The following is a 16,861-nucleotide window of genomic DNA, read 5'->3' on the forward strand; positions in this document are numbered from 1 at the left end:
ACAAAACAGCAATATATGTAGTATACCTGTTCTTGGCTTGTGGGGTGCTGACATCCAACTTTGAGAATGATTCAGAAATATGTGAATGGAATATTTGAATCACTTGCCTGTGTTCATATATAAAAAAAATGTAATTATTATTAGCATTTACTAGCTCAATCATTTCTATTTTTATAAGATATAGGTTGCATTGGAAGAAATGCTTTGGTGTTTCATATTTTCTATAAGAATAAGGGATGATCATGATACTTGTTACCTAAGGCTTTTTTTTCAGTACCCATTCTTATCAGATGCTGTTCATGTTCATTCTTTTGCAACTTATATGAAGCTTACCTGAGTTTGATACCACAGTTTACTCAGCTGTAAGCCAAAATAACCTGTATGTTATTATAGTACATAGGGCTGATAACATTATAATTGTCAGATTGTAGCAAAACAATATACTATACTCAAATTATGCCTATTGTATCTATATAAACCTGTATCATTTTCATAGGAAAAATTACAGGTTGTCAGTTGATACTTGACACCCTGTTTTGGAGTCATTCTTAAATAATTGTTTGCTCTTAGTCATTTGCTTAGTACTTCTATATACCCGCTAGAGTTAACACCTTTAAATAGTAGATCCATATTAAAAACATGGCATAATTATTACATGTTTAATATATTTCTTCAAAGTTGTATCATTCTATTAGATTCTTTTTTTCTCTGTTTTGAAATATTTCATAATCTTCAAATAATTAGACAAAATCGACAAAACCTATCACCCAAAGAACATCTTTTCAAGTATTAACACCAAAGATAAAGTGACATGTGCACAACTATCTCACTCCAAATCTCATTAAATCCGGTCCACTATTTAGAGCTTGCGCTAATAAGTGCATGACTTTTGAGATGCACTTCCTCTGTTTTTCTCTTGAAAAATGCCGGTAGAAAGATATTACAAACGGGTGCTCTAGTTGAAAAGTGAATCAACAAGCAAACATTTCAAGCGTCAAAAGTCCATCTTGGTTGTTTGTGTTAAATCAAGCATCACATGATACATTATAGGCTACCTTATGCTAAAATAGAATAAGATTATGACTTTTAATGTTTCCCTTTATGTTATTTCATAACCAAAATGTTAACATAGAAGCTGACAACCAAATAGTTAAACCTGCCTAGTGCACCATGAGTCCCTTCACATGGAAAATTTTCCCACAACATTATAAGTTGTAAAGAAGTCATATCTTCATGCAACTTAAGGCTCATAAAGAAAACAGTAAGCTTAACATCGGTTACAAGAATGCTCCCTTTGATGTTGTAGAAATTCTGAAGCATATATTTACTTCAAAAATCATCACCAAGTTAACTAGCAATTTGGGCACTACAATTTGCATCCCACATAGACTACCCACTTTTAATATCAGGTAAATTCATAGCTTGCTTTAAGATTTTGACATATTAATACTGCATGATAAATTCTTTTCAACAAGACGACCAGTCAGATACACATAATTGTAGTAGTACTAGTTGATATGAATATGTTTCATGTCATTTGTGTCTTGGTATCTTTTTGAAATCCATGGTAGCAGTCACAAACTACTCTTGAAAGTAAACAATATAGTGTAACCACGCATTTAATAATAAGATTGCTACCAGCTTGATGCCAGACAGGTAACATATAAGTTATGTAACCTGGACATGCAGCATCAGAAATCCAGCATTCTTTTACATATATATACACATATATAGACATACGTAAAAGAAACAAGTAAAAAATTTGACCAAAATGGTGATGAAAATAAGAATTTGCATACTTTGACGATATACATCATATAGGGTAAGACAGATTTAAATTCATAACATTTATTAATTTGAAGTGCAAGACAAGCCAAAGCCAGCAACATCCAGAACTCAAGGCATGGCATTAATGCTAAAGAGTCATTACTTAAAAATACAAGGTTTATTGTGCTCTAGGATACCAAGTTCCCAACTCTAGATCTATATGCCCTTTTGTTTAACATGTTTGATTCATAACATATAGCTCTTTACCCTAGTAATTCTATTTCAAGTCATGTTTCTAGCAACGAAAAGATGGATGTGCATTAAAACTAACATAGCATTCATCTGACACTGAGCATGGACTTCAAAATTATGAATTGATCCTCTTATTGCATCAACGTTTTCACCTGAAAATTGCTTGAACATCAGCCTCCAGCAAAGTCTGAGACAGAATACGATGGAGATACATAACTTCCTGAAGATAAAGCAAATAGAGAGAAATCAGACCCAGTCACCATAATATGTGGGACAGAATGCAAGCTAAAAGGATATCATCTTTTCAATACTGAATAATCCAAACTGTGAAACAACTTCTTTTCTGAGGTGACATGGATTAGAGGGAACGAGGTGGCTATTGCAAGGAGCAACCAGCTGACTATCCAGCTGGTGATCTCGCCTTCAATCAGGCATAAAGATGCTCACAGTTGCAAGGGTGTTAACACCACGAATAGCGAGTGGCTTACTTTTTGAGCCCTGCCAATCACATCATCCAACTGCACTTGACCAGTAAGACTAGTAGTCATAGAGCAATGTCAGCTTGAGCCACTGGCTGGCAGCAGCTAGACAGCCATAAGCATTACTTGTCGCCAAGGTTTGTTGTACCGGTACCGAACTCCATACTGGTGCCGCACAAGTATAGGCATACCAAGTGTCGGTACGGTACGGTATGCGATATGTCAGGCTTACCGATACCGGTACCCATCAGTACGGGTACGGTATGCCCGGTACCGACCGGTACAGCATACCATGCTTGTCGCTAAAACTCCTATAAAATAAAAGAAATATAAGAAAGAAGTGGGGCATGAGACCAACATGGCCTCCTTTGTCTCATATGAAACTGGAGTGGAAGTGCTCCCCCACTTCTTGCCCCAAGCATGATGGCACAGCAGCACCAAATAGCATGGACCACTATCAAAAACTAAGGTGTATTAATAGCCAGTCCCTCCATCGACCACACTATAACTTTTAGTCCCCATTGACTGGGATTTTAACACCCGTCCCAAGTTTCAAAGTTTCTTTAATTCCCAGTCCCTAAAGGCTGCACAACTTATATCCCAATATGTACACAGTTACAAATAACTTTGTACATAAATGTGTATGTGCAGGGATAGTATAACTGTGAACAAAAACTAATATAAGCATGGGCAGTATAAGTGTAAGTGTGTGCAACCCTCGTATAAGTGTGTTCAAGACTAAAAATTAAATGCTAGTGATCAAAAGACCACATGTTAAAGTCCAGTCAAAGAACAAACCAAGTGTTAAGTTCCCCTATTTCTTTTCCCTTCAGGTCCTTAGGCCAAACACACAAATAGGCCTATTAACGAGCCGAGCCGAGCTGAGCTCGAGCCTAAAAGGCTTGGGCTCGGCTCGTTTCACAGAAGCTCGGGCTCGGGCTCGGTACCGAGCTCTGTATTGAGCTCGAGCTCGGGCTTGAGCTCGTAAAGCTCGTTTCAATTACGAGCTCAAGCCCAAGCCCGAGTCCGCGTCCGAGCTCAGGCTCGATAACAAGGATCCAGTATACATTAAACACCACAAAAAAATAACAAAAAAAATCACAGCCTCCATAGTAAAAATAACAAAAAAAAATGGAATTTTGAACCAAATACAAATATCATAAAAATCACAACTTTTCTTCTTCTAAGGAGTTCCTGAGAGCCCAACGATGCTGGTGAAGCAATCAGCAGCGGTGCACCGCCACCAGAAGGTCTGGCCAGTGGGAAGGGAGAGGGGGAGGGAGAGCTCGGAGCAGGAGATGTGTAGGGGCTCCCATCCGGCAGCGGCGGAGCGGAGGAGAGAGGGGGTGAGGGACCGCTGCGTTTTGGTCCGGAAGGCTGCCGACTTAGGATTAGAGTTAGGGCTAGGGTTTTTCTTCGGTGGTGTCACCAGCGGAGGAGGAGGAGGAGGAGAAGGAGTTGAGGCAGCCAGCGGTGGCGGAGGTTTTAGCCGCCGCCGCTTAGTCATGGCTCCGACAATAGAGTTCTGCGTTCCGAAGACGAAGAGGAAAAGAGACGGGAAAAATAAATGGGATGCCATCTAGTTGACATGAAGAGCCTTTCCAAACAGGCACGGGAGAGGAGGGCGGGTGGAGTTTGAACCAAATAAAAATACCCTAAAAATCACAGCTTTTCTTCTTCTAAGGAGTTCCTGAGAGCTCAACGATGCCGGTGAAGCAATTGGCGGCAGTGCACCGCCACCGGAACGTCTGACCAGTGGGAAGGAAGAGGGGGAGGGAGAGCTTGGAGCGGAAGATATGTAGGGGTTCCCATCCGGCGGTGGCGGAGTGGAGGAGAGAGGGGGCGAGGGACCGCTGCGTTTTGGTCCGGGAGGCTGCCGGCTTAGGATTAGGGTTAGGGCTAGGGTTTTGCTTTGGTGGTGTCGCCAGCAAAGGAGGAGGAGTTGAGGCAGCCAGCGGCGGCAAAGTTTTTAGCCGCCGCCGCTTAGTCATGGCTCCGGCGAGAGGGTTCCGCACTCCGAAGACGAAGAGGGAAAGAGATAGGAAAAATAAATGGGATGACATCTAGTTGACATGAAGAGCCTTTCCAAGAAGGCCCGGGAGAGGAGGGGGGGTGGAGTTTGAACCAAATAAAAATACCCTAAAAATCATAGCTTTTTTTCTCTAAGGAGTTCCTGAGAGCCCAATGACGCCGGTGAAGCAATCGGCAGCAGTGGGCCGCCACCGGAAAGTCTGGCCAGTGGGAAGGGAGAGGGGGAGGGAGAGCTCGGAGCGGGAGATAAGTAGGGGCTCCCATCTAGTGGCGGCAGCAGCGGAGCGGAGGAGAGAGGGGGTGAGGGACCGCTGCATTTTGGTCCAAGAGGCTGCCGACTTAGGATTAGGGTTAGGGCTAGGGTTTTGCTTTGGTGGTGTCACCAACAGAGGAGGAGGAGTTGAGGCAGCCAGCGGCGACGGAGGTTTTAGCCGCCGCCGCTTGGTCATGGCTCCGGCGAGAGGGTTCCGTGCCCCGAAGACGAAGAGGGAAAGAGATGGGGAAAATAAATGGGATGCCATCTAGTTGACATGAAGAGCCTTTCCAAGGGGGCTCGGGAGAGGAGGACGCCGGGGGGGGGGGGGTGTCAAAAAGGCTCCAAACGGCAGGCAGTGTTAAGTCACGAGCCCAAACAGGCTCGTGAGCTGCTCAGGCTCGAGCTCGGGCTCGGGCTTGTTTGACTAACGAGCCGAGCTTTTACCAGGCCGAGGCCGAGCAGCTCGGCTCGTTAACAGGCCTACACACAAATAAACACATAATTGAGTCATTAAGTTTGGATTTGACCATTCCGAACCCAATAATTAAGCTTAACTAGTCCTATTTTGATATTTTAGGTCTTCCATTTTCAAAGACCAGGACATTTTTTAAGGATATTAGGTATCACATACAGCCCCATCACTAGCAAAAAATAGCGCTCTATATTTTTTAACAATAATAGGACCCTTTTTTTTGGCTTGAGCTCAAATGAACGGTCAATAGTGATACCTCACAACCAAACAAGATGAAGTGGCCTCACCTACAGAGAGTAACAAATTATTTCACCAAGAAAAAGTTTTAAAACCCTAAAATTGCACTTGCTGCTAAATAAAGAAACCATCATCAAAGCAAATGTATATAGAACAATGGAGTTTTCTGAAAGAATCATCAAGTCAGACATGAGTGACAAGTTGGAAAACAAGAGGCAGTTAACATTAACAGACCTTGGTGACTGATCGTGCAAACTGACTTGGTTGTAAATCATTATCCTCTGGTGCATCCCAACTCTCAACAATTTGAGGCAGCTTGCGAAGATTTGCCAACAATCTTTCCCTCATTATCTGAACCAGCTTTGTGTGAATCTCATCTCGATGAATCTTGTAATCCTGTAAAAAATGAATATAAAATCATGAGAAACAACTGAAAACATATATATGCTTAGTGAATCCAAAAATGAGTCAACAGATGCTACCAAAGAAGATGTTAAAAACCACAGTATAACCTTGTAAAGCTCGTGGACAATACAGTATGTGCCATCAGGGTATTGAATGTGCACCCAAAAGAAACAGGATGAGGAAGAATAAGGAGGAAGAAAAAGAAGAAGATGCAAAAACACCTTTAATCTCAGTACCAAGTGGTACAGCATGGTTCAGGGACCTGCTTGGCATGCTACAGCCTACAGGTCAGTTCAGGCCACTTATCCTGCAGAACCATCACGAGGGCTGTCATGGACCAGTCCACAGCCAGTACAGGCCCCAATATAGGCAGGAGTTTACTAGACTTAATTCCTACCGTATACATTAAGAACCTCTATTGAACACAACCATGTTCTTGTAATAAATGTTGTTTGATGACACACTAGCATCATAGAAGTATGCAGTAGCTGTTGCTTTGACATATGGAAGACAAACAGGAATGGCTTTACAAAATGGATGCAGATTGGACACTTCAGTAAAAATTCCAGTGACTCACACTGCCATGGCTGGCCCCATATGAGAAAGGTGAAGGATTAATGTTAGGCTGACAGACAATCACTAAAATATGTCAAACTACGAAAACTTGATCTTGGTGAATGAGGATCCATAAAACCAACCCCAAATACCTGGGTTAAGGCTGGATACTATAGTTACTGTGAGTAAAAGTTCCAATGGCTCGGAAACCAGATGGTAATAAGCATTACATAATACATCAAATCAAATAAATGAGAACAAAAACAACACGCCGTATCCCTGGTTTATTTAATCCTTCCTTCCGTATAGCATTCTGTCCAGCGCAAGGTTATTCATCTTTGCCAAGTAGCCTTGAACAATTCATACTTGCTTTGACACCGGGTCATTGAAATACATAAGGATAAGAAAAATGAAGATGAATGATTCTGACTATATACCTAGAAATGACTAAGAAAGGAATCTTATGTTTATGTGTCTCGACACAACTTTTTATTCATCCAAAAATATGGAAGTGTTGGATCAATTTGGTAAGAAACCACGATCAGCTTTAATGAAATGCAAAAATATGTAGCCTCCAATCAAATGGAAAGGACAACCGGTACATCATACTGAGTATCGGTATGGTACATACCTCGATACCAACACTTAGGACAATGCCCCGAGTCTCAGTACCCTATTAGTACCACGGTGGGCATGATAACTATGGTATCTAGAGAAAGCACAAGAGGATGAGAAAACATCCCTAGTGCAATCTATGGCCAGTAGAAACAAGACTCATGATCAAAGTTTCCCAATGAGCAGAGTATAGCATGCTCCAAATCTCTAAGAAAATACTAAACCATCATTGGACCCTTCTGAACCACAAAGGCCCAACAAGCACCCAAGTATAAATAAATGAGTCAAAAGGACTTCATTCCATTATGGTCACAAAAGTTTTATTGACCGGATGAGATCAAGTAGCCAAAAGAGCAGCCTAAGCCAGCCATGTTCGGGTTACTGAATTATGGAAATGTATCAGCCAGGCCAAAGAATGCTTTGAGTCACATGGCTCAATTCATTGCAGAAGCTCTCCTACATAACAGCAGAGTATCGCATGGTAGCTATTTAAAAAGCCCAAACCGACAATCCAATGCTATTAACATGAAATTTCAGGAGCAAGTGTTAGAATGAATATAAAATTTTCAACCCAAAGGAAGTGTCCTTATATAGAATATTAAAATCTAAATGACTTCATCCAAATGAGCATGCCAGCACATTATGGATGGATATCCAAACAAACTCAAAATACAGCATCCATATTTATATAATAAAAGAACATATAAAGTGACGGCAAACTAAACTGGGTATGTATACATTGATCAGTGACCAAAGTAACAAGGTTAAACAAAATGAACATCAAAGTCAAAAAGCAATGACCTATTGCCACTCCTTAGGTTAGATTTTTTGGAGCATACGAGTGGCAGTTTATAAGAGTGATTGGCAGAAATTAGACATGAAGAACCTAAATTGCTTTATTTTGGTGATCAAGTAAATAACTTGGAGACCACACTGCATATGGCAGGGAGCATTTCCAGAATTTATGACCAATAAAATAGATGTGATGAGCTTTGCAACCATTCATTTGGTAGCTAAAAGAGAGGAAAGAAGCTTATTAATTTAAAGAGGAAAAGATATCTAAAAACTGGCAGGATCAAGAACCTACAGAAATTCAAAGATATCATACCTGAGCTACTCTATCAATTTCGGACATCAGCAATGCTTTACGAGCCTCGGGTATTTTAGAAAAAAGAACTCGTCGAATATCTTGAATTTCAAGCACAGAACAAACCATGTTAGAATCAGTATGATCAATTGGATGCAATTCTTTTACCAGGTCATCAATAGAAACCCAATGATTTGATATTTAACAAAATCACTTGTAAGAAGCTGATGGAGAGAACTACCATTTTATGGTGAGCTGACCATTATATGAATGGTACAATGAAACTAAAGTGAAGAAAATCTTGCAAAGTATGCAATGATATGTGTGTATATAGTGGACAAATCAAATAAATGATAAAAATGTATGACATGATGCCAGATAACTAAAAGAATTCTCAAAGAAGCTCTACAATTTTAAACAAGTCAGCAAAAGTAATGATCATAAGTTACATAAACAAAAAAAAAGGGTAAAAAAGTTAACAATCCACAGGAGAATGGCATAGTTTAAATGAATTTCATCATGATCAGATACCACTGTGATGTCTAGTTATTCTATGCTACAGGTCTTAGATTTCCAACCTCCGCATGCAGGGAAGGCTGAAGTGAAAAATTCGTAAAATTCTCTTAGAAGCAAAAAGCAGAAGCTGTAGTTACTTAGGGAATGATGGAGCCTATAGTTATGGAATGCCAGAAGAAAATGTTCTCATGAATCTCTATAGACATACTCTCACCCAGCCCCATGACATCAATCAAAAACCTGTATGTTAACATACTGCTTAAAATTTGTAGTTCAAATCATGTCAACCAGTCCAAAATCTAAAAATTAGCTACACAACATGATCACATAATCATATAGAAAGGTACATCCTCCGTAGAAAGGATAAGAGCACATCTGGTCGCTTCCTAAGTGTATCACCTTCTAATACTATGAACTATTCTTCAAGAGATGCAACATTCTAACAGCATCTATGAGAATACTTCAAGGCAGATGTTTTTTCCTCTCCTTTTTTCAGAGAAGTCAAACAGAATCTCACAGCACAACTGTAAGAAAATGCATAACAAAGCGGACTCTTACACTTAGTTAGAAAGTTTTTATTGAAGGCAAATATGACCATCAGAGGAGAGAGGAAGACAGCCTAAGCCTCAACAATATGTGTCAAAAAAAAAGCCAATCCTGTCAGGCAACAAGGGAAAAAGAGAACAACACATCTCTATAAACACCTCAATATGAAAGAAAATGCATAAAAATCAAACAGTTTGAAAGTATACCTCATAGAAATGAAAAGACTATCCATAAGAGAAATGGGGCAACGAAATACACATAATACAACCAGCAAGTTAACCAACAACAATGACAAGGAAATTTAAATTACAGAAGTAAAGCAATTAAAAAGCTAATAACAAAGGATGTTCTGTTGACTGCTTCTAGAAAACCATGGTTGGATAATAAATGTTTACCTGGTATGATAGCATAAATAAAACTGATGATCTGACTTGCCAGAGCTAAATGCTTAGAGGTTATGGACTTTAGACCTGACACCTGTAATTCGATATAATCATGATGTAATAAAGCACAGCCACAGCATTCAATCCTCATAAACAAAATCCAATTTAATCGGAAAAATTGCATTGATAAACGTATAAAACATAGACAAGCACAACTTTTTTTCATAATAGCAAGCAAATATGTCATGCAAATAGTAGATTAAAAGAAAAAAAAGCTTACACAAGGACTTTAATATAGAAAACCAAGACAAGTTTCACTGCAATAAGAATAAGACACAGATAAGTGAGTTCTAGATGCCAACAAAGTGCAAATAGATTATCTGGTTGTAACATATCTTTAATAATTTACATCAACCTTGTCCCGATTATTGTATTAATTAATAAATACACCATGAGGAAAGGATGCTAAGAAGGTAGGCTAGCTGCTGGCATGAGTTGTAGAAGGTGTCCAAGGTACAGGTGCCAAAAGATGAGCTAAGAAGGCACTTGAAGATGCATGAACACCAGAAGCCAGCAGTGCAAGCACTGCTGCCAATTACAATAGCACCATCCAGAAGTAAGATGACAACGGAACCACCATGTGGCAAGGTCCATCTAAAGCATGAAATCTCAAATTAGTGTTCATTAGCAAGAAACCCACTGCAAGGTGAAAAGGCAGAAGGTGCAGGCTGGAAATGGCAGAACGGGCTATCAATAACAAATAGAAGTACAACGAGCTGGTGAAATTAATTATCATCAACTAGCATCAAGTAGTAATTCAAAATTGAGTGTAGAAAACAAAAGAAATCAACAAAGGGAAGCAATTGTAATTGGCCATGTGCAGTCTTAAGGTGCTGATCTGCCTGGACATCAGAGATGAGGCTACAGGCACAAATCTATAGTCAGCGCAGTAATCAATGAGAAGTTGGCCCCGTTAAGTGGTCCTACATCAAATGATCCCAAACTCAACTGATGACAGCTTTAAAAGCTTTCTTGGTCCTCAAGTTCTGATGAACACTGTGGCAGCCACAGGCAACCGGACCACCAGATTCTGGAGCATCAAAAGCTCTTGGGATTAGTCAACTTTCCAGTATTCATTTTCATAGCCACCAGAAATTAGATCACCAGACACCAGAAATAGTTCAGCCAAGCTAGTCATGTTGAAATAGGGTGGTGGGGTTCAATCCTCAGGAACATAGCAGTACCTGCTAAGGACATTTTGAAACTTTGGCTGCTTGTTTGCAAAATATACTTCTTTATACTCAAAAACATTGCTTTGTTTGCTCCAACTGTACAGTTATTACATAGTAACTTTATACAAAAAAACTCTCACTTTCTATAAGGAAATTTTAGATTTAAACCAATCATGATTAGAGAATTAGCATAATCAAGCCAGCCTAGAGCACACATATTTATCTTAATCCTGATCTAAGAATCAGAAAGATGCCAATTAAATCTGCTTCAGGACATCTCATCATATGCCCTTACACAATAGTGTGAAGAAAGCATTTTCATCAGATGCATGTTTTGGGTTATTCAAGTACAAGATATTGAACATGGAACCCAATAAACATTGGGTAAATCATAGTTATCAAAAAGGGGAAAACAATGTTCAACAGAATGTGTGTGTCGTCTCTGAATAGACAAATCAATAATAGGAAAAACACTCATTATAAGTCCAGTGAAATTCTAGATACTGCGCAATGTCATGACATGAAATTCAGAACATGATCATATACTCAATTTTTTCTTAAGATATTAAGCAGCCAACTGGCATTATTGTTAATTATACATCAGTTAGTATAGTCATTAAAACAGCAACTTCTTAACTTAAAATTTAATTTACACATTAAAAAAAAAGGTTAAATTTACCTGCATGGCACCAGCACCGAGAACAAGCTGACAAGTCCTGGTGTTAAACAGCTTCAATATTTCCACAACACGATGGACCACTTCAGATGACAAAGATGGCAAACATTTGCTTATGTCAACATACTCCGATAACATTTTCAACAATATTAAACCACTGCACGTGAACAATTTCAAGTGGAAATTAGTTCAAAGATCAAAGGGGACCTAACATGGATATTGACAAAAATAACAACAATAACATCTCTGGGAAAAATGGAATAAAACAAACAACAACTAATAACTACAGTCTAATGTAACATTTTAACAACCAAAAGCATAAAAAGAGTAGAGGAATGAATTAAAAAAAAATAAACAGGGTCATCCTTAATTGTAGATGTATCGAATAATAACCATATTAAATATTTTATTTAAATTAAACAATCACAATCTTTTATAATGGATGCTTGATTGCAGAGAAAAGCAGAAAAGAAGAAAAAAAAAGGTTTTCCGATCATAAAGATAACTAACCAGTTTACCATGTGATAACCAATTCCTCCGTACATAAGGGTTTGAGAAGTAAATCTTCCATGTTCTTTCATATTACTGCCAACAGAAGGTGTTGGTTCAGCTCTGTTTTCTTGATTCGATGATGGTGGCAAGGTTTGGTTGCTAGGATTTGCACCATGCTTGCCTGATACATTCATGCTAAAATGTTGTTCACCAGAAGAAACCCCAGATTCAACCATCTCTGAGGAAAGACTATCTGGGCCTAGCACACCATTATCAACAGAAGAAAGTGAAACAACAATGGCCTGAAATTCACCAGGAACATCCACTGTAACCCATGTCTCTTGATCAAGAACGGCCTTAATTTTTGTCATCTATACAAGATAATTATAAAGTTAGAATGATGATGACTTTCAGGTCACTGCATTAAAAAGTAAATAAACCAGCATTTGCAGAAAGCACATTCAGAATCATGTCAAACATGGTAGAGTCAAAAAATTAAATAGTGAACCACCACAAGCATGCAGCTGACATACTCGAGATTCATGTTGGAAGTCAACGAACGCCTTGGACTGTGACTGTAGAGTTCCACGAATGCTATAACCTAACCTGCCACCAATCTACAAAAGAGGACCTTGTCCAGCATAAGAGCTAAAAATTTCGCAAAGAAAATGAAAATATTAGGAATTAATCTTATCCATGATGGGCAAGCAAAAACAATTACCTTCTCGGTAGCTGCTATAAAATCCTGAGTTATGTTATAAATGCTAAGAAATTCTTGAAGTCTCAATCTGGGATGAAGAAGAGCACGGACACCAAGGAGCTTAGCCCATCTTCCATGAGCAGCATCGCAAGCAGCAAATACAGCTTCTGTGTTTTCCCGCAATACATCAGCACTGAAATTAATCGCCATTATCAGAATGTTTAAACAAAGTCAACCAAATTCACAAACAACTAGAATGCCGATTATACATTACAAAATTGATAATACAATGCAATTTTCTTTTGAAAAAAGTTAGATGTAAAAGGTTAAGAAAATCAGAAAACAAGACTACCATGATGAAAGAAGCCAACAATCAATATCATGATGACAAAGAAAAGGAAATGTTTAAAATGCAAGAGCTCACTTTTTTTCTTTGCTAAGCTAAGATCAGCTATAAAGTTCATAACTTGACATTCGTACCTAAAATGCTAGTGATTTTAGCAAATTAGTTTAAGAAGTTATGTTAAAATTTTAATCTTTGGTGCTCTTGTTTATTGCTTTTCAGCAGGTCGTTACTGAGAGTTTAGCAAGACAGAAAACACAGAGAAATAAATAAATAAATCAAAAGCAGATGAAGGAATCCAAAAATTTGATGACCAAAATTTAGCAAATAGGATCATAAGTAAATCAGCATTACAAATAGTCAAGAATAATGGTGTGCTACAAACATGAGCATGCATGCATGTATGCTCCGCCCTTCAACTTCTACATTATCAATTGCTGCCACTGACTCATGCATGTCATCCAGCAGAAACGAGAGAAAGGAAAACCAAACAAGCGAATCATGCTTGCCACCTCGCACAGCATTACTAAAGTAGAAATTTCTGCCAGACAATAACATGTGTATAAAGAAGCCAATTTTCTCCGCTTTATTAGATTTTTAAGATCATTGCACTTCTTACAGGACTAAAAATAAAACAACAATGATTGATTCTACTGTCAATAACTTCATCCCTACAGCACCTAACATACTGAACTTCCACTTGGTCCGTTGCCAATAATAACTTGAGGTCCTATATTTGAAGACCATAATACCAACTAAGATCACTCTAAATTGCCCAAGATTCAAACAATAACACTTCAAATTTGGAAGAACCTAGAAAAGAGTGATAAACTATAGCTCCTTAATATACCACATAAAATACGTAGTCTTGCATTGCTGAAATTTGTAAAGGATCCACAAAGTCCAATTCTAACAGCCAAGAGACTTGAGTTAAGCAACTTATATTTTTATACTCCTATCGCAATATACCCAGAATCTTTGTTGCATTGAGCCTTCAAATAGCCTAACCCCACTAAAGACTTAGAAACGGGCATTGGTATATACTCCAACAAGGGTCTCTAAGAAGAAATTCTTAGACATTGAAACAACCCAACTCTTTGACATACAACCACACCCCATGTACCCAAGTCCATATAACATTGCCCAAGATCAGCAGCCTTTCTGCAATTTCATTTCATCAGCTGATACAAATAAATTCATTTTCTTCCAAAATTTCCAGACATCCTCAAGTCCCATACCTTTTCGCGTCCTTTTCAAGAAATATTCGCTTCATTCTTGTAATTATTTTAAGTTCTCATTCAGCCATAAATCCAATTGTTTGTTGATCTAATTACTGGATGTTTGATATAAACCACCAAGTTGTTGGACAAGAACTGGCTGCAGCTATCAAACAAAGCCATCAGATATAAATTGATACAAGATTCATAGTCCCCACTGATTAGGTAATGGTTCCTAAAAAGAACATAGGAGGAAGTCACAGAAAAGAGAATGTAGAGAAGGTAAGATTTGGCACAAAAACTATGACCCAGTAGATGTTTAATAACTCAGGAAATCCGAATACATTGTACATGACTTCATGAGCAAAATGCTATTTGGTAACAGGCACTAAGCAAAAGAAGAGAGATTTGATAGGGCAACGACCCTAGGGGCAGTTGTTATTAGAGCCCTTCTCTAAATCACAAAAGAAGTGTTAATTTCATGCACTCACCAAAGATATATAACTAACAAATATCCCTTACGAAAATCCAAATGCTGACTATTTTAAAGAACATGTCAAAAATCTGAAGGAAATTATTCTCAAGCAATATTACAAGGTTAATAAAAACCAGAAAGTACAAGATCTCACCGGAAATTTTTGGATGTATTTGGACTGGAACCATCATTTGTCTTTCCTTGGAATAATGGAAGTTTGGGAGCATTCCTGGGAAGTGAAAGTGAGATATGGGGAACAACAGTAGTATCGCTCTCCTGGGCAGCTTCTGCAGCTGCAGCAGCTGCCGCACCATGTGCAACTGCCACGGCAACAGAATCAGTGGCATAACAACCATCAAGGTTTCCCATAATCCATTCGATGACTCTCTTAACTTCCGCAGCTTGCATTAAATGTGCCTGTATTCACTAAAAGATCATAGATCATATTACAGCAAACATAGACACAAATCCATGACTGAAGACATTTAAATGAATTACAGAGATAAAAGAAAACTTCGTGTAGCATATTTTATCCTCAACAACTTCAACCACATCATGGTACTTTAACACATATCAGGTACTGTCTGTCCCATGGCATGCCCTTAATGGAACACCATAATAGAAAAAAGTGTATTGATTAAGATAAGAAAGCCAATTATTAAGACCAAAGGAAAAAAGATTTAGTGAAAGATTAAAAATTAGTCTTTTGTGTTACCTTGTTATAAACTAAGTACATTATATTGGTGGATGCCCACAAAATGATGAATACATTGTGTGACTTTCTATATCAACTGAAGTTAGCTGATTACCTATACAAACCAACAAATCACGTAGTCTAATGAGCATCAGAAACCTATATGACAAGGCTTGACAAGATCTTATCATCCATTAAGGAGATCAATCAATCTACTTGCGCAGGGTTGGGTAAAGAACTGCCTTCAATCATGTACTCTAGGCCTGTAAATAGGTCAGGTTTAGGAACTAAACCCAAGCTTATAAATACAGCATCCAGCAGAAAATAGATAGATATCAATCTCCAAAAGCTATAGGAACTAATATGATTGATTTACACGATAAGAAAATAAAAAAGAAATACTGCAAGCTAACTTACCTCAATAACCTTGAATATAGCAGCCAAAAGCTGGACAAAGCTTTCAGACGACAGGCTCCTCAATTTGCTTGCCAATGACAAGCCTCCACCTGAGTCATGATGCAATACGTAAGATGAGTGATAAGGAGGTCAAGGACCAAGAAAAAGATATAATTAAGAACTAGTGCAGCTAAAAGACACAACAACTATATCATCAGACCATCTGAATCCACAGCTTGTTCCCCAGACACAAAATCAGAGTCTAGTGGTCGGGCTACCAAAACTGGCAGCAACTCTGCAACTGTAGTTTTGATTGCAGCTTTCATATCAGTAATAAGTGCATCACGGTAAATCCTCAACACAGCTGGGAGTTTTCCCTGAAAGAGAACATGATAAGACAGGTGCCATCCAACTAACCACTTCATAACTACAATGTATCTATCGAAAGCATGACGTACAAACTTCCTTTCTGACATAAGAAATGAGATTAAAGGACAATGTTCAAATTGCAAGAATAGAAACTGAAATAAGCATTCATGAACAAAAGAAGCGAGGGATCACTAGTTCACTACAATACAAAAATTATTATAGGGACCTTTTTCATTTAATCTTTAAAGCAAGTAGAACCACTACATGTTTATCGATCACAATCCACAGCTTGTAAAAGCTGAGCACCCAAGTAAGTTAACCGAAAACTACTTGGAAAAACCTAGTCAAATAAGTTCAGATTATTTGTATTTTCTCAAGTTAGGATTTACTAATGTCAAAAACCAATCAAAATTCTACATCAACAAGCTTTTATAGTTATTCTATAATATGTTACAAAATAAGGAATGTTAAAAAATTGGATTGGCTCCAATCAATTTAATGTTATTTTATAATATTTTTGTTCTTTTTCTAGATAATTTGATCATATTAGTAAGTATTTCAAGTTTCATATTTTTAAAACTATTTTAAAAGGAAGAAGCCATTTCATTGATGGTAGATTCAATATTACTTTGTTCATAGAGGTCTTGAAATTTATTATGAGTAATT

At 38.2% G+C, this 16,861-nt stretch overlaps 1 protein-coding gene across 4 annotated transcripts in view; it reads right to left on the bottom strand.

The window, feature by feature from the left end:
- VPS54 overlaps positions 1-16,861 on the bottom strand; it is a 43,350-nt gene that overhangs the window by 5,260 nt on the left and 21,229 nt on the right. For all 4 annotated transcript variants that reach the window (XM_039126766.3, XM_039126765.3, XM_039126763.3 and 1 more), the window contains exons 6-17: positions 16,047-16,203; positions 15,848-15,936; positions 14,891-15,153; positions 12,723-12,894; positions 12,535-12,618; positions 12,020-12,372; positions 11,513-11,666; positions 9,614-9,695; positions 8,178-8,257; positions 5,729-5,890; positions 2,172-2,239; positions 27-107 (exon numbers count right to left, since the gene is read on the bottom strand). In XM_039126766.3, the coding sequence (XP_038982694.3) occupies positions 27-107; positions 2,172-2,239; positions 5,729-5,890; positions 8,178-8,257; positions 9,614-9,695; positions 11,513-11,666; positions 12,020-12,372; positions 12,535-12,618; positions 12,723-12,894; positions 14,891-15,153; positions 15,848-15,936; positions 16,047-16,203 (1,745 nt within the window). The remainder of the gene's footprint in view (positions 1-26; positions 108-2,171; positions 2,240-5,728; positions 5,891-8,177; positions 8,258-9,613; positions 9,696-11,512; positions 11,667-12,019; positions 12,373-12,534; positions 12,619-12,722; positions 12,895-14,890; positions 15,154-15,847; positions 15,937-16,046; positions 16,204-16,861) is intronic.

Source organism: Phoenix dactylifera, chromosome 6 (assembly GCF_051530095.1).
Source record: "Phoenix dactylifera cultivar Ajwa chromosome 6, Ajwa_hap1_PhDact_Kaust_v1.1, whole genome shotgun sequence".
NCBI lineage: Eukaryota > Viridiplantae > Streptophyta > Magnoliopsida > Arecales > Arecaceae > Phoenix > Phoenix dactylifera.